The sequence below is a fragment of the Cherax quadricarinatus genome, chromosome 15 (assembly GCF_038502225.1).
Source record: "Cherax quadricarinatus isolate ZL_2023a chromosome 15, ASM3850222v1, whole genome shotgun sequence".
In the NCBI taxonomy this organism is placed as follows: Eukaryota; Metazoa; Arthropoda; class Malacostraca; order Decapoda; family Parastacidae; genus Cherax; species Cherax quadricarinatus.
Genome location: NC_091306.1, coordinates 20215102 through 20233804, shown reverse-complemented (window position 1 = coordinate 20233804; position 18703 = coordinate 20215102). Strand labels below are relative to the sequence as shown.

The 18703-nt window shown below is 37.6% G+C and overlaps 2 protein-coding genes across 4 annotated transcripts in view; one reads left to right on the top strand and one right to left on the bottom strand.

Annotated features, from left to right (window-relative positions):
* The window catches only part of LOC128692165 (uncharacterized), a 70904-nt gene that overhangs the window by 28352 nt on the left and 23849 nt on the right, over positions 1-18703 (bottom strand). The gene's annotated exons all lie outside the window — the stretch shown is intronic.
* LOC128692164 (BRCA1-associated protein) overlaps positions 2049-18703 on the top strand; it is a 135393-nt gene continuing 118738 nt past the window's right edge. Inside the window, exons 1-5 of one of the 2 annotated variants that reach the window (XM_070085198.1) lie at positions 2049-2146; positions 2311-2536; positions 11466-11623; positions 11858-12035; positions 17380-17509. In XM_070085198.1, the coding sequence (XP_069941299.1) occupies positions 2461-2536; positions 11466-11623; positions 11858-12035; positions 17380-17509 (542 nt within the window). In that variant the 5' untranslated portion in view covers positions 2049-2146; positions 2311-2460. Of the gene's footprint in view, positions 2214-2310; positions 2537-11465; positions 11624-11857; positions 12036-17379; positions 17510-18703 lie in introns of both variants that reach the window. The other variant, XM_070085197.1, reaches the window with a different exon arrangement.

Sequence of the window (18703 nt, the reverse complement as noted above, 5' to 3'; positions counted from 1 at the left end):
CAAGTGTATATTATGATGCATCTTTCTTGCCTGTGCTCTAAGGAATACAAGTCAAGGGACTTCAACCATTCCCAGTAATTGAGGTGCTTTATTGTACTTGTACATTCAGTGAAAGTTTTCTGTATATTCTCCAGGTCTGCAATATTGCCTGCCTTGAGAGGGGCCATTACTGTACAGCATTACTTCAGCCTAGAGAGAACAAGTGATTTGAAAGAATCATCAATGGCTTGGCATCCCTAGTTTTGAAGGTTTTTACTATTCATCTGATCATTTTCCTAGTAGATGTGATAGACACACTGTTGTGATCTTTGAAAGTGAGTTTTTCTGACATTATCACTCCCAGGTACTTCATATTAGTTTTTTTTGCTCTATTGTATGGTTGGAATTTATTTTATAATCCAATCCAGTTTTTATTTCCTTGTTTTCCACAGCAGAGGAGTTGAAATTTGTCCTCACTGGTCTTTGTATTTTCTGAGGCCCATTTAAAGATTTGGCTAATGTCCGCTTGGAGATCTGCAGTGTCCTCAATGGATGACACTGGCATGCAAATTCTGGTATCGTCAGCAAAGGAGGACATGGTGCTGTGACTTAATTTCTATGTCAGATATGAGGATGAGGAACAGGATGGGAATGAGTACTGTACCTTGTGGAACAGAGCTTTTCACTGCAGCTGCCTCTGACTTTACTCTGTTTACTATTATATTGTACTCCGTGTTCTGTTTGTTAGGAAGTTAGAGATCCATCCACCAACTTTCCCTGTTATTCCTTTATCACATATTTTCTGCACTATTATGCAATGATCACACTTGTCAAAGGCTTTTGCAAAGTCTGTGTATACTAGATCTGCGTTTTGTTTATCCTCCAGAGCATCCAAGACCATGTCATAGTAGTCCAGTAGTTGTGACAGGCAGGAGCGACCTGCCGTAAACCCGTGCTACCCCGGGTTGTGAAACTGATGGGTATCTAAGTAGGTGGCAACCTTGCTTCTTAGAATCTTTTCAAAGATTTTTATGATGTGGAATGTTAATGCTGTCTGTAATTCTTTGCAATTGCTTTACTTCCACCTTTGTGGAGCAGGATTATGTCTGTCGTTTTTAGTGACTGTGGGACGACCCGTTTCTATATTCCCTCTCCGTAGAATATTAAAGGAATGTGAAATGGGTTTCTTGCATTTCTTTATGAACAATTAATGTAAATTACTTATACACAATACATGATGTTAAGAATGCTATATAAATACTCTATACCTAAACGAATTAAGTAATATAGGATCCCTTTGAATTTAAATTTAAAGGAGAATTTAATAAGTAGGTCTTCCTACTTAACTAGACTGCCATTATAAAAATGCCACTTTCGTATATCTATAACCATTATAGGCAGCGTTTGCAATTAATCAGTTCTGAATATAAATTATATATTTTTACTGTAAAATCTCACAAAAGACGCAAAATATATATGTTATGAAGCCATCCTTGGATTACAATGGAAATAAAATCACATTGTCTAAGATTACCACGTTATCCCAGGTTAAATTCTACATAATTTACTTTATTAAAACATTGTAAAAGTTTCAAGTTATATATGAGGCCTAAATACAAACTTGCTTTATCTGAGTGGCAGCTGCCGCTCAGCAGGTGCCATACTGCTTATCCTAAGCAAACATACCTGACAAAGTAAAACTTCAATTTTGAGAGGGAAGATAGACTCTTCAGAGGCTGTAACTTAGTGAGAAATAAAGATCAAAGTCAAAATTTAGCAGAAACTCCAGTGTTGAGGCCGAAGGTTTGTGTTTACATTTAGAGGGACATAAAGGAAACTCAAAATAGCTGACCAATATTAAAAAGTCAGCCAATCATAACGCAGGTTAGCTAGAAGCTGCCTCGCTATTGGCTGTCTCCCTCACACTATCTCAAAACTTTAATAAAAAAAAGGTTCACGGGAGCTTCCTGGAGCTTCTCATTGGGTAAATGATTTACTAATAAGAATCGAGTTTGAAGTGACAGCGAAGTGAAAGTTGATTGTTAGTGGTCAGTTGGTGGGTTACCTGAGTCCAGGGGACTCGACCCCCCTCCAGCTCCTACAAGCACACACAATACAATAAATTCACTTTATTTATTTTCCGCAGTATATAAAGCGTAGTTTACATGTAATAAAACATTGTTAAGTATAAAAGACAAGCACTAACACGCGGTGCATTCCACGACACACTTAACGTAATTACAAACATATCGTTCATTTTTCTTTATTCTATTTCCAGGAAACTTGTTGCCTCTCCATTACTCACCCAAATTTGTGTAATATTTTCCCCAGAGTTATGTCAGAAGGACTCATATAAGACACAAGGTGTCCTGCCAAACAACAACAACAACAGCTGTGTAGGTCAGGAGACACTGAGTCAATCCTTCGTTCTTGATAAATTACAACATTATCTTGTAGTTAAGGACGGTCAAGGAATGAAATATGTCAGTGAGTCTGGTTGTACTGAGGCTTGAGACAGCTGATGACAGCCCAACTCTCAAGCATATAGAATATCAAGGTAAGAATACTTTCTTAATTAACACCTGTATAGCCCTTGTGGCTTAGCGCTTCTTTTTGATAATAATAATAATAATCTTAATTAACAGCTGTATCACCTTACTCGCTTTACTGCTTAATTATGATTGTAATAATAGTAATTATGTTTATCTAGGTACAGGTGCACAGAAGTACAATTATTATATATTGTGTAAATTACCTATGATAACCCTTAAGGTCCTTAATTAAGGACCCCCAATAATAATAATCTTTATTTCTACAAATACATGTACAAGGTATACAGTCCTAGCTAAACATTTCGGGCAAATTAGGTTAATTTTGTCCCCAGGATGCGACCCGCACCAGTTGACTAACACCCAGGTACCTGTTTTACTGCTAGGTGAACATGGACAGCAGGTGTCTTAAGGAAATATATCCTAATATTTTCACCCATACTGGGGATCAATCCATGGACCTCAGTGTGTGAGCTGAGTACACGACCAACTGAGCTACGGGACACTGTAAGTCACTTTGACTTACACTGTGATAATTGTACTTATAATAATAATATCTTTATTTACTACAAGTACGTGTACAACGTATACAGTCCTAGCTGACATCAATAATATATTACTATATAGAAAGTGAATGATGGTGAAAGTTTTTCTTTTTCGGGCCACCCTGCCTTGGTGGGAATCGGCCAGTGTGATAATAAAAAAATAAAATAAAATATATAGAAAGTCGCTTGTTATGCAGAGCATTTTGGGCAAATTAGGTCAGTTTTGTCCTAGGATGCAACCCACACCAGTCGACTAAGTCCCAGGTACCCATTTTACTGATGAGAAATATAGACAACCGATGTAAAGAAACATGCCCAGTGTTTCTATCCTTGCTGGGAATCAATCCCTGGCCCTTGCCATGTGAAACGAGAACTAGCCACCAGGCCTAAATAAATTTACTTATTTACTAAGGTGCTCATCAGTGCCAAGGTTCCTGAAAGACAAAAGAAAAAGATTTCCTTGCAAAGATAAAGATTTATTTCTTTGTAAAGGTTACAATGTGTGATTACATTTTTGATTTGTTAAATACAAAGAAAGTCACTATAATGCTGGGGCTCCTCCTGCCTTCACCCTCCTTGGAAGCTCTTCATCCAATAAATTGGTTTTATCTTCCCTTGGCTCCAGCTTGATTGCCTCTCATCTTCCTCCTTCAAGCCAAGCACTGTATAACTCACAAGGGTTTAGTGCTTCCCCACAATAATAAAAATGGAATCATTGTATATAAAGCACCTATACGAAAAACAGTATAGAATGGGTCACATAACCAGAGACCAAACAAAACGTTACTCATCAGTCCTAACCAGCCTGATAAGAAGGTTAAAAAAATTGTTTTGGGAGAACAGATTTCCAACCTAAAAGGTGATAAAAAAAAGACCTGGAAAACCCTATCTGAAATTCTAGGAACAAAAAAGATATCAGGAAACAGAGCAATCAAACTAACAAAACCAGATGAACCCCAACTCCCACCAACTGAAACAGCAAACAGACTCGATGTTTTCTTCTCCACCATGGGAAAAAACCTTGCCGATAAAATCCCAAGCTCAAATACCCCACCCAATGACTACCTCACTGGCAACTACCCGAACACACTGTTCCTAGCTCCAACTAACCCAACAGAAGTCTCCCTTATTATCAACACACTAAAAAACAAGACAGGAGATTTAATACCTTACCACCCTTTATATACAAAAAAGCTTCACAAGTACTGTCACCAATCATTGTAACACTCTTTAACAAATCTATCGAATCCTCTACCTTCCCCAGTTCTCAAAATAGCGAGGGTCACCCCGATACATAAAGGAGGTGATCAAACAGACTTGAATAACTATAGGCCAATGTCCAACTTACACCCTCTCTCTAAAATCTTTGAAAAATTAATTCATAAGCGAATCTATTCCTACCTCATCTCCCACAACATACTCAACCAATGTCGGTTTGGGTTCAGGCCTAATAAAAATACGAATGATGCTATTATACACATGCTAGCTGTATAGCCCTTGTGGCTTAGCGCTTCTTTTTGATTATAATAATAATAATATACACATGCTAGAACAAATATACATTGCATTGATTTACGTAAAGCTTTTGATATAGTTGACCATGATTTGCTGCACATAAAATTGTCTCACTATGGTATAAGAGGGCACTCCCTCAACTACCTAAAGCCGTACCTTAGCAACAGAAGCCAATATGTGTACACGAATGGAGCAAACTCTTCCACACAGCCAATTACAGTTGGTGTCCCACTGGGAAGTGTCCTTGGTCCTCTTCTCTTTCTCATTTACATAAACTACCTGCCAAATGCATCGCAGCTACTCAAACCCACACTGTTTGCAGATGACACTACATACGTCTTCTCTCACCCAAGCCCAGTCATGCTACCCAATATTGCAAATACCGAGTTACAGAAAATATCTACCTGGATGATGATTAACAAACTAACTCTCAATATTGACAAAACCTACTTCTTACAGTTTGGAAACAGAACCAAAGATGTCTCTTAACATAATGATAAATGGATCATCTATCACAAAGCTCACAGAGGGAAAATTCTTAGGAATCCACCTTGATAATAGACTCAAATTTCAAACACACATATACAACATTTCCAAGAAAATCTCCAAGACCGTAGGCATACTATCGAAGATACGGTACTATGTTCCACAGTCAGCCCTCCTGGCCCTATATCACTCACTCATTTACCCCTATCTCATCTATGGAATTTGTGCATGGGGTTCAACAACAATAAACCATCTCAGACCATTAATTACCCAACAAAAGGTTGCAGTCAGAATGATGATAAATTCCCACTACAGGCAGCATACTCCACCAATATTCAAAGCTCGAAACTTACCATACAAAACATCCATACTTATTATTGTACCTACTACATACATAGAACACTTAACTTGGATATAAACCTTCACCTCAAACTTCTCCTTACCAACCTCAACAGAACACATGACCACAACACAAGGTACAGATCCCTCTTTGATGTTCCTCGTGTCCCTCTCACACTATGTAAAAATGCAATGCATATAAAAGGCCCAAAAATCTGGAATTCATTACCTGTGAATATAAAAGAAACATTGTCTGTTTATCAGTTTAAGACTCGTCTTAAAAACCACTTACTCACCCACAACTAAATAAATACTGATTAACTGTATCTCGTAAATGTATAACCTGTGACCCTATCAAACTATGCTTTTTTGTAATTACATTACCTAATAGAATACTCCATTCTCTTGAATGCTCAGTAACTCATCAGATGTGCAACAAATTTGTACAACTATAAAGCCTCTTATTTGAAATACTCATTTGTACTTCATGTAATTTGTTTACTGTACAGTGGACCCCCGACTTACAATCAGCTCCCAACTCAAACAATTATACAAGTGTATTTTTGTAAGTGTATTTTTGGGGGACTGAAACGGACTAATCTAATTTACAGTATTCTTTATGGGAGCAAATTCGTTCGGTAACGGCACCCGAACAGCCTTCTGGAACAAATTAATATCATAAGTCGGGGGTCCACTGTATTTTTACCACTGAATATATCATTGCTTAGTTAATCTTAAGTTAATTTTAAGCCTGCCCACAATGCTCTGCATACAAGGGGCTTTTGGTATGTAAGCTCAACCACTGTGTTTCTTTTGTACAACTATGTATCATGTCCAAATAATAAATAAATAAATAAAATACTGCGCACAATTACATGTAGATTACTAGAATAAAACTTACTTTATAATTTTTCGCCTTTAGAAAGCAACAATTCTGTTAATAATAATAATAATAATAATAATAATAATAATAATAATAATAATAATAATAATAATAATTTTATTTGGACATGATACATAGGTGTACAAAGAATTATAGTAGTTGAGTGTACATGCCAAAAGCCCCTTGTATGCAGAGCATTATGGGCAGGCTTAAAATTAACTTAAGATTAACTAAGTGATGATAGATTCAGTGGTAAAAATTACAGTAAACAATTTACAATATGAAGTACAACTGAGTATTTTAAACAATGAAATTTGAACATCTCAATTAAGAAGCATTATACTTGTACAAATTTGTAGCATTACAATTAAAAACATAGTTTGATAGGGTCATGGGTTATACATCTATGAAATATAGTTACTCAATATTTATTTAGTTTTTGGTGAGTAAGTGTTTTTTAAAAAGAGTCTTGAATTGATAAACAGACAGTGTTCTTTTGTATTCACAGGTAATGAATTCCAAATTTTTGGGCCTTTTATGTGCATTGAGTTTTTACAGTGTGAGATGGGCATGGCAAACATCAAAGAGTGATCTGTGCCTTGTTACGGCACAGAAGTTTGAGGGGAGGGTTTATATCTGAGTTTAGTGTTCTATGTATGTAGTAGGCACAATAATAAGTATGGATGTTTTGTACAGTGAGTAAGTTTAGAGTTTTGAATATTGGTGGAGTATGCTGCCTGGAGGGGGAATTTGTTTTCATACTGACTGCGCCCTTTTGTTGGGTAATTAATGGTCTGGGAAGATTTATTGTTGTTGAGCCCCATGCACAGATTCCATAGGTGAGATAGGGGTAAATAAATGAGTGATAAAGGGCAAGGAGAGCTGATTGTGGAACATAGTACCGTATCTTCAAGAGTATGTCTACGGTCATGGAGATTTTCCTGGAAATTTGTTGTACATGTGTTTGGAATTTGAGTCTGTTATCAAGATGAATTCCTGTGAGCTTTGTGATAGGTGAACCGTTTATCATTATGTTAAGTGGAACATCTGTAGCTCTGTTCCCAAACTGAATGACGTAGGTTTTGTCAATATTAAGAGTAAGCTTGTTAATCATCATCTAGGTAGATATTTTTTGTAATTCAGTACGTATTTACAGTGTTGGCTAGTATGACTGGGCTTGGGTGAGAGAAGACATATGTAGTGTCATCTGCAAATAGTGTGGGTTTGAGTAGCTGCAATGCATTTGGCAGGTAGTTTATGTAAATGAGAAAGAGAAGAGGGCCAAGGACACTTCCCTGTGGGACACCAACTATAATTGGTTGTGTGGAAGAGTTTGCTCCATTTGTGTACACATATTGGCTTCTGTTGCTAAGGTATGACTTTAGGTAGTTGAGGGAGTGCCCTCTTATACCACAGTGTGATAATTTTATGTGCAACAAATCATGGTCAACTGTATCAAAAGCTTTACGTAAATCAGTGAAGATTCCCAATGGGACCTCTTTTTTCTCGAGTGCAGTGTATATTAGTTCAAGCATGTGTATAATAGCATCATTTATATTTTTATTAGGTCTGAACCCAAGCTTACAGGGGTTGAGTATGTTGTGGGAGATGAGGTAGGAATAGATTCACTCATGAATTAATTTTTCAAAGAGACTGCACCTCAGCAGATTTCAGCAATTAATTATAGTTTGAATCATGCAGTCAGTAAATTGGTTTTGCACTTACATTATTTTGTTGTGCAAATGGTAAGAAATATAACCTAGCAAAACCCTCTTAGCCCATCCTAAAATAACCTGATGCAACTTAACCTTATTCTGCCATCAGTCTTTGTCCGCTTCATCTCTGTTGACATTCGCTGTGAATGGACAGGTGTCAATTGGCTTTGATGGGCCACTCATGCCAAAAAAAATTTTAACAGCTCCCAAAACACCAAATTGACCAAGAAATAACTTGTTCCATGGTGTAAATAGCTGAAACATATCATAATATGATAACTTCTGATTTCCACCAAGGAGCAATCTTCAATTATAGCCTGACTTTTTTGGGTTATCCTATGTAATCTGCACATATGCTGCTATGTATGATAATTTATGTAACTATTTATATGTACCTGTACCTGAATAAACTTACTTAACCTAATTTTTGTTATGCACGTGGGTGCCCCAGTGCCCGCTTCACACACGGAGGCCCCGGGTTCAATTCCCGGCAGTGTAGAAACATTTCGACGTGTTTCCTTACACCTGTTGTCATGTTCACCTTGCAGCAAATAGGTACCTGGGTGTTAGTCGACTGGTGTGGGTCGCGTCCTGGGGGACAAGATTGAGGACCCCAATGGAAATAAGTTAGACAGTCCTCGATGACGCACTGACTTTCTTGGGTTATCCTGGGTGGCTAACCCTCCGGGGTTAAAATTCTGAAGAAAATCTTATCTTACTTGCTTATATGGCTTTCTTCATGGTGGATTTACCACCTTGACTGGACTAGGATGTTGTGTTGATTGGATAGTACATAGGTCACTTCTCCCTCAGCTCATCCTTACTGTGTTCAGCTGCCTCAGGAAATCGTAATATCATGATTGCGGACATATCAGTAATGGGTGGGGCTTTAATCCGTGGCAATTGGTTTGTATTCTTCTGCTCTCCAACTCTTCATCTCAAATGAGGTTCCTTGATGCTGGTGAGGGGCTCTTGATCCAAGGAGGTGGATTTGCCCTCCATCCTTGCATCCAACCTAATTGTCTCCTATTTCCCCCAGGTGCTGCATGACCCCTGTGGGTAGTGTGATTTGCTTACTCTTGAACATTGGTAAAAATCGAACATTTCGCTACTTTGAGCTCAATTTCAAGGTCGTTTTCATCGGGAAACTAATCAAAATCATCTCTATTTCTGTAATATGTTTTCCATTCTATCAAATGAGACCAAGAAAACGAGAATACAACCATAAATACTATAGGAGAATAAACCTCAAAGTCAGTGTTTAAATCCAAAAACATGGACGGAGTTTTTTTTTCTCATGCACTGCGCGCTGCAGGATTTTTTTTATACAATGCACACTAACCACACAGACCCATTCTCTCACATGTGGGCCAACCAGCTTTCTCCTGCTTGATTTGAAGCCGCTAGAATTATTGAGTATATATACGTCCAAAACACTGGCTTGTAAGACATATATATAGGGCCAAAACAGTCAAAGGGTTAAAGAACTTCAATGGAAATGTGCAATATAGACAGTCCTCGGTGATCCACTGACTTTCTTGGGTTATCCTGAGTGGCTAACCCTCTGGGTTAAAAATCTGAACAAATCATATCATATTTTACCCTCTGCAAAGCTGACCCTGGAGATTAATAGTCTGGGGAAGAAAAAAGGGTACCACCTTAATGCCACCTTGAAACTGGGTTAAGTTTTCACATATGGGAATAACAGGCTTTTGAAATGGAGTTGCTGCCTGCCTGCCAGCCTATTCATCCTTTACCCAGTGCTGAGCACTTCGTTGACATGACTCTTCCTCCCTCCCTCCACCTCCTCTCTCCTTCACTTCCTATTTGTCTTTTCCCTCCCTCCCTCTTCTTATCTTTCTCCCTACTTCTCTTCTCCTTGTTTATCCTCCTTCTTTGCATCCTCCTTCTCCTCCTCCTTTGCATCCTCCTTCTCCTCCTCCTCCTTTGCATCCTCCTCCTCCTCCTCCTTTGCATCCTCCTCCTCCTCCTTTGCATCCTCCTCCTCCTCCTCCTTTGCATCCTCTTCCTCCTTTGCATTCTTCTCTTCTGCATCCTAGTCCTCATCCTAAATCTTTGTACATATGTAAATATGCTGCTCTTCCATTGAAGGATAGCATGGAAAAGTGCCTTTGTTAACCCTTTCAGGGTTTCCCATGTACTAGTACGGCTTATGCACCAGGGTTATTAACATAATAGAACGCCTAAATTCTAGCGTCTTCAAATCTAGTGAGAGAAAGCTGGTAGGCCTACATATGAAAGAATGGGTCTATGTGGTCAGTGTGCACAGTATAAAAAAATCCTGCAGCACACAGTGCATAATGAGAAAAAAAAAATCTCCGACCATGTTTTTGGTTTAAAACCGGCTTTGCAGTTTTTTTCGTATGGTATTTATGGTTGTATTCTAGTTTTCCTGGTCTCATTTTATAGAATGAAAGACATATTACAGAAATTGAGATGATTTTGATTAGTTTCATAATGAAAAATACCTCGAAATTGAGCTCAAAGTAGCAGAAATGTTCGATTTTTACCAAAGTTCAAGAGTAAACGAATCATGCCAAGCATCCAATACACGTCAACTAGTGAGTCTAATATTCTTCCACAAGTGTACTGACATTATTTATACCATTTCTACACCATTTCTACACTAATGCAGTAGTCTGCATAACAGTAAATCTTCTATTTTTGTGTGAGAATAAAAATTCAAATTGGAAAGCAAAAGAGATGTAAGAGGGGCCTGGGGACGTGACTAATGAACAGAGAAAATGTTATTTTAGTGCCAGAAATGTCTGTCTTGCTTATTCTGGACCCTATTTGGAAATTGGCATCTTCTGAAATTTGTGTGAAATTGGCAAAATTGCCAATTTCTGACCACTTTATTGGATACTTGAAATCGGTAAATGGGTGATTTCTTGTACTCATTCAATAGAGAAAATGGAGTTCTGACGAAATAGATATGGTTTTTGTCGACTAGTACACAGAAATTGGCCAAAAATAAGGCTCAAAGTGGGCAAAATTGCCGATGCATGAACATCGTTGAGACCGCTAACTTCACGAGAGCATAACTCCGTAAGTTTTCCATCAAATTTCATACTTTTGGTGTCGCTATGATCGGGAAAAGATTCTCTGTCGTTCCATAAGAAGAAATAATTTTTTTTTTTTTCCGAAAAATTTTTGACCCTGAGAACGAGTTCAGGAGAGGGCCTCTTGACCCTGAAAGGGTTAATTAAAGATTTTAGAAAGAATACAATACATGAAGTACTGTAACTGTACTCTGGAAAGATAATGCATTACAAAGGAAAATAAAATTTCTTAAAACAAAGTGCTTCTCATTTTTGCATTTCCCTTGCTCTATTCTAAAACCTGCCATTTTATTATATTGTTAGTTAAATTCTATATGGCATACATATAAGGTTACAAAAAATATTTTTCTCAGAATTTTTTCTCTTTCCAGCTCCCAAATCTAACAAAAGACACTGTGGAAGTGATCGTGAGGCAAGTCCATCAGAGTGGCCTCCACTGGTGACAGATACTCTCTTGTCCATTCACCGAGGGCGCAGAGAACCCACTGAGATTACTGTAACTACACTTGAAGAGGGACACATCATTGAGGTTTTCATTTTTTTTTTTAGTGCAGTTTTCTGTATTATGACTTATAATGAAGCACTGGGAATAATTTGTCCATTTTCAGCCTACTTTCCTTATGAAATTTGGTTTTTCTTTGAAGTAAATGTTTTTTCTCTATGCATGGTAATTATGTGCAACATTCCTCTTTTCAGTATAGATTTGCAATTAAGTAACTATTGATTTTATAATTATTTTATAAATTTGTATGGATGTTTACAGACTGTAGTAGCAGCAAGTGGTGAAGATCAAGACTTCAGTATGGACTGCCAGGCAAAGGGTTGCTCCATGGACACTGCATCTGGAGACACACGTGCAGAAATGGGAAGTTTGAGCTCTGGAGGAGTATTGCCAAGAACTAGCAAGGAATCCACACCAGGGGCATCAAGCAGTAAAGAAGGTAGACAGAGAATTATCAGTACATATGTAAATATTGGGATAAATGTAGTACAGGTTGGTCATCATTAATCTGGCATCATCAGGACCTGTAGGGTGCCAGATTAATGATTTTGCCGAATTACAGAGCGGTTAGGTTAGAATACAAACCCAAGGGCGATACTTATGCATCGACAATTTCAACCACTTTACACCCTATTTTTGGCCCATTCCATTGTTCCAGTCTACCAAACTCATAGGTATTTTGCTAGTATTCCTTCTATTCTGTTGATTGAGTACAAAACACTGCCCCTTTACCAATTTCAACTACCCAATAAAGTGGTCAGAAATCAGTAATTTGGCCAATATCACACAAATTTCAAAAGATGCCAATTTCAAAATAGAGTCCAGAATAAACAATGCAGACATTCTTGGCACTAAAATAACATTTTCTCTATTCATTAGTCATGTCTCCATGCCTCTTATATTACTCTTGCTTTCCATTTTGAATTTTTATTCACACAAAAAATAGAAGATTTACTGTTATGCAGACTGCTGCATTATTGTAATAATTGTAAAAATAATGTCAACCCATTTGTGTCTGTGTATTAGACCAGTCACTTGGACACTTACTGGACGGTGACGTCATTTGTTTACTCTTGAACATCTGCAAAAATCAAACATTTCTGCTACTTTGAGCTCAGTTTGAAGGTACTTTTCATTGTGAAACTAATCAAAATTATATCTATTTCTGTAACATATCTTCCATTCTGTCAAATGAGATGAAAAAAAAAAATACACACAAAACTTGTACAAAAGTACACCGCAAAGTCGCTGTTTTATGCCAGGGTTGCAGTTTTTTCTCATTATGCACTGCGTGGTGCAGGATTTTTTTTATAAAGCCATCTCCCACCGAGGCAGGGTGACCCAAAAAAGAAAGAAAATCCCCAAACAGAAAATACTTTCATCATCATTCAACACTTTCACCACACTCACACATTATCACTGTTTTTGCAGAGGTGCTCAGAATACAACAGTTTAGAAGCATATACATATAAAGATACACAACATATCCCTCCAAACTGCCAATATCCCAAACCCCTCCTTTAACCCTTAAATGGTCCAAACGTATATATACGTTTTTTCAACATCCGAAAGTATGTAAAAAATGTAGATCTTCTTTTTTGGTTTACATTTGAAAACGTGTAAAAAAACTTTTATCAACATGTTTTTTTGTTATATTTGAAAATATGTAAAAAAAAGTAGATCTACTTTTGTAGCACTACGAATTTGAACGTCAATCTCTTTGGAACGTTTAAGGGTTAAAGTGCAGGCACTGTACTTCCCATTTCCAAGACTCAAGTCCGACTATATGAAAATAACCGGTTTCCCTGAATCCCTTCACTAAATATTACCCTGCTCACACTCCAACAGATCGTCAGGTCCCAAGTACCATTCATCTCCATTCACTCCTATCTAACACGCTCACGCACGCTTGCTGGAAGTCCAAGCCCCTCGCCTACAAAACCTCCTTTACCCCCTCTCTCCAACCCTTTCGAGGACGACCCCAACCCCGCCTTCCTTCCCCTATAGATTTATATGCTTTCCATGTCATTCTACTTTGATCCATTCTCTCTAAATGACCAAACCACCTCAACAACCCCTCTTCTGCCCTCTGACTAATACTTTTATTTACTCCACACCTTTTCCTAATTTCCACACTCCGAATTTTCTGCATAATATTTACACCACACATTACCCTTAGACAGGACCTATTCTCTCATATTTATGCCCAGATTTACCGGTCACAGCTTATGTGAGTGAGCTGAGGCTATGGCGACTGACATTGGCTTCAAAGCCACCTTTACTTTTATGGACAGTGTATGGTGTATGTGCTTTACACAATGAGAAGCATTTTTTTTTTATTCGTTGGAACCATGACTAGGGCTAAAAGTAAGCAGGTTGTAACAATAAATGGAGAAAGAGATATTGGAATGACTTGTGCAGCAAGTAGCGCCACCAAACAGTAGCGGCAGGTTGATGTGGTGACCTCGGAAATTTGAAATTATGCTAGCTGAAATTAGTGCCGGACTACTGTTCGAACTGGATTACTGATTGCCATATTAGTGATGGCCGACCTGTACCGTACTATAATTATTTGTTTTGTTTATTGTAATATTTATTGCATCTATTCAGTCAGTGTTTTTGAAATGTTTAAGTTGAATTAAAATTTTTTTTATAATTAACCCTTTCACTGTCAGTGACATACAGGTACGGCTTACAAGCCAGTGTCGGTGACATATTAATACGCCAAAATTCTAGCTGCCTCAAATCTAGCGGGAGAAAGCTGGTAGACCTACATGTGAGAGAATGGGTCTATGTGGTCAGTGTGCACAGTATAAAAAGAATTCTGCAGCACACAGTGCATAATGAGAAAAAAAAACTCCGACCGTGTTTTTGGATTTAAACGCCGACTTTGAGGTGTATTTTCGTACAGTATTTACAGTTGTATTCTCATTTTCTTGGTCTCATTTGATAGAATGGAAGATATATTACAGAAATAGAGATGATTTTGATTGGTTTCACGATGAAAAGGACCTTGAAATTGAGCTCAAAGTAACGGAAATGTTCAATTTTTGCCGATGTTCAAGAGTAAACAAATGATGTCGTTGTCCAGCAAGTGTCCAACTAGCTATTCTAATACTCAGTCACGAATGGGTTGACATTATTTATTCAATTATTACAATAATGCAGTAGTCTGCATAACAGTAAATCTTCTATTTTTTGTGTGAATAAAAATTCAAAATGGAAAGCAAGAGTAATATAAGAGGGGCCTGGAGACATGACTAATGAATAGAGAAAATGTTATTTTAGTGCCAAGAATGTCTGCATTATTATTCTGGACCCTCTTTTGAAATAGGCATCTTTTGAAACTTGTGTAAAATTTACCAAATTGCCAATTTCTGACCACTATTGGGTAGTTGAAATCAGTAGATTGGCAGTTTTTTGTACTCAATCCATAGAGCATATGGAACTCTAACAAAATAGCTGTAAGTTTGGTCAATTGGAACAATGGAATTGGCCGAAAATAAGGCTCAAAGTGGGTGAAATCGCTGATACATATATATCCCTGAGACCGCTAACTTCACGAGAGTGGAATTTCATAAGTTTTCCATGAAATTTCGTACTTTTGGTGTCATTACCATCGGGAAAAGATTCTCTATCATTCCATAAGATTTTTTTTTTTTTAAATTCTTCAACACTGAGAGCACGTTTGTGAGCAGGGGTCTCGAGAATGAAAGGGTTAAAAAGAACTTAAACATATAATGAAAGAATGCAGAATTAGAACACCTTAGGCTGTGATTAAGAGCACAATAACAAAGTAATGAATGTAAGTATAGGTACAACACTGATTTTCCAGCAACAAAAAGAGGTGTTGACAGCTGCCAGATGGTCTGACACCTTTTAGTTCAGACAGAATTACGAGGGCAACAACACACAGCACTGTGTGTAGCACACGCTCACTTATGTTGTTATCGCTGTGAGTTCTGGTGGTGATCCCTTGATTTTGTGCAGTTCTTAGTGTATTTTGATAACACTTAACTTAGCTGTGGCTATTGACAAGTTAATTGGGCTGTCAGGTGAAGTAATCAAAGGGCTAGAGCAATGTTCCTTTGTGACAAAACAAAAACTATCATATTTTTATTTGATGCATGAAAAATTACACAGATCAAAGTATTTGAAACATTGTAGCTTGGATGAAACATTTAGAAAGGTAGCCAAAAAGAATGTGTCACAGCAGTGGACCTGCATCTGAAAGTCCTGTCGCTTAAACTTAGAGTACTCCTGTAAAATCACAAATCCATGATGTAAGAGTAATCTTGACAACCCTCAAACTCTTGTCCTTTGTGATTAGCTTTACAGCTCCACTAAAATTCTATAATTTAAAACTGTAGGAGTGATGGTACTGCAACATTATTTGTAGTGTGGTAATTAATGAACCTGTTCATTTCTGCTAGTGTTTAATTTAAGTTTCCAACAGTCCCTGGTGCTTTAGAGACATGGAGGTATATAATTAGTTTATTGGGCTGTATTACTGAATTATTATTATATGACCCCTGTTTGCCCATTAAAATCGATATTCTGGCAAGGCTTAGAAACTAAGGGTGCAGGAAAATTGGTGTTGTACCTGTATTAGAAAGTCTGAATGTGGAAATACCTGGTCAACATGTTGTCTGCAGCACATGTTGAGTGATAAACACATGATATAGTGTAAGACTGGAAGAGGATGGTATAGAAGTATGTGCTGCAATTAGTAGAGTTTAAGAGTTGGTGGCATGTTAAATTTATTATTAGGTAGGGATATTTTTAAGTAATGGTTGACAGCACATCTCATTTCAAAAGTTTTGTTCCTGATGTTCACACTGTTACTCTTGAATATAAACTTTGGTATTCTTCTTCATCATTGTTGTTGCATTTATAGATTGATATGCGAGTATTTGTTAATTTCTTGAAAGAACAGGCTTTCAAGAATAAAAAATCTTAAATTATATTATTAGGTTGAATATTGCCTTGAATACGTGATGTGAAAGGGACTACTGGTCATGAAATATTAAAAAACTTGATTGACAGTTTTAATTATAAAAAGAGGTAGATGAAGAGTGTACAAGAAATGAATAATGATGAACTAGGGAACAAAAGTATAGGTTTGCTTTATACACCATAGGAAGGTTAGCATAGGCATCACGAAATCGTAATGACACGATTGCTAGCATGTCGGTCAGGAGTTTTATGACTCTGATCGTGGGTTCTATCCCCACCTGTGGTATGGTTTATTTGCAGTCATGTCATTATGATTTCATGAGTCATGAGGACAGCTTTGAGGGGACTTGAGCTAGAGCTAGTAACAACCATGCTGGAGGGAGATTCATCTGTAAAAACTTGCATTTGTGGTCATAGTGGTGCCTTTGCTAACCTTCCTATGGTGTATAAATATACCTAGTTGGACGAATCTTATTGTAGCCAGCTGGCCCAGTGGCTAGCGCGTCAGTCTGGAGTTTTATGACTGATTGCGGGTTCCATCCTCACTCGTGGTATGGTTTGTTTGCAATTGTGTCGTTATGATTTCGTGAGTCACTCCAGTAATCTTTTTTTATATAATTTTTTGTCTGTAGTATTAAGATGTGGTGATTACTTCTATCTTGCCACAGCCAAAGCACTAAACAATCTTTTGTAAAGTGTTGGGTTCAGATACTGAGATACTGGAACTGTTAGCTAATGCTATTCCAGTGTTTTGAGAATATTTTCATACAAGAAAATATGGCCATACTGAAAAAATTCTTAATTAATTTAAGATTTATTTTCTATAGGCACTCCTGGATTGAGCGAAGATGGCAATAGTAATAGAAGAAGCCGTTCCATGAAGGACCGCGTTACTTTTGTCTCTGGGAACCCTATGGTTGATGTAACACATGGAATTCTTCATCTTTATAAAGAAAAGTATGTTTTTTCATTATTAATATGAAAAATTCATGAATATTTAGGGAAACATTGAAGTGGATGTAAGTGCAGTTAAAGTATTTTGTGTTGCAAAGAGGGAGAGTAGTTTACAGTGTATGTGACACCTTGATCCTCTGTCGGTTGTTGCTTTCAAGAATCCAGAAAGGTAAAAGTTCACTATGAAATAACCGTCCAATACCTATCGGATTGGCCACTCCAATACGCAGTCATGAATAGGTTGACATTATTTATACAATTATTACAATAATGCAGTAGTCTGCATAACAGTAAATCTTCTATTTTTTATGTGAATGAATGTATATATTATTTCTTTTTTTTTTTTTATTATCACACTGGCTGATTCCCACCAAGGCAGGGTGGCCTGAAAAAGAAAAACTTTCACCATCATTCACTCCATCACTTTCTTGCCAGAAGGGTGCTTTACACTACAGTTTTTAAACTGCAACATTAAACATTAAACTGCAACAATTCGGTCGTCTCCCACCGAGGCAGGGTGACCCAAAAAAGAAAGAAAATCCCCAAAAAGAAAATACTTTCATCATCATTCAACACTTTCACCACACTCACACATTATCACTTCTTTTGCAGAGGTGCTCAGAATACAACAGTTTAGAAGCATATACGTATAAAGATACACAACATATCCCTCCAAACTGCCAATATCCTAAACCCCTCCTTTAAAGTGCAGGCATTGTACTTCCCATTTCCAGGACTCAAGTCCGACTATATGAAAATAACCGGTTTCCCCTGAATCCCTTCACTAAATATTACCCTGCTCACACTCCAACAGATCGTCAGGTCCCAAGTATCATTCATCTCCATTCACTCCTATCTAACACGCTCATGCACGCTTGCTAGAAGTCCAAGCCCCTCGCCCACAAAAAATCCTTTACCCCCTCTTTCCAACCCTTTCGAGGACGACCCCTACCTCGCTTTCCTTCCCCTATAGATTTATATGCTTTCCATGTCATTCTACTTTGATCCATTCTCTCTAAATGACCAAACCACCTCAACAACCTCTCTTCTGCCCTCTGACTAATGCTTTTATTAACTCCACACCTTCTCCTAATTTCCACACTCCGAATTTTCTGCATAATATTTACACCACACATTGCCCTTAGACAGGACATCTCCACTGCCTCCAACCGTCTCCTCGCTGCTGCATTTACCACC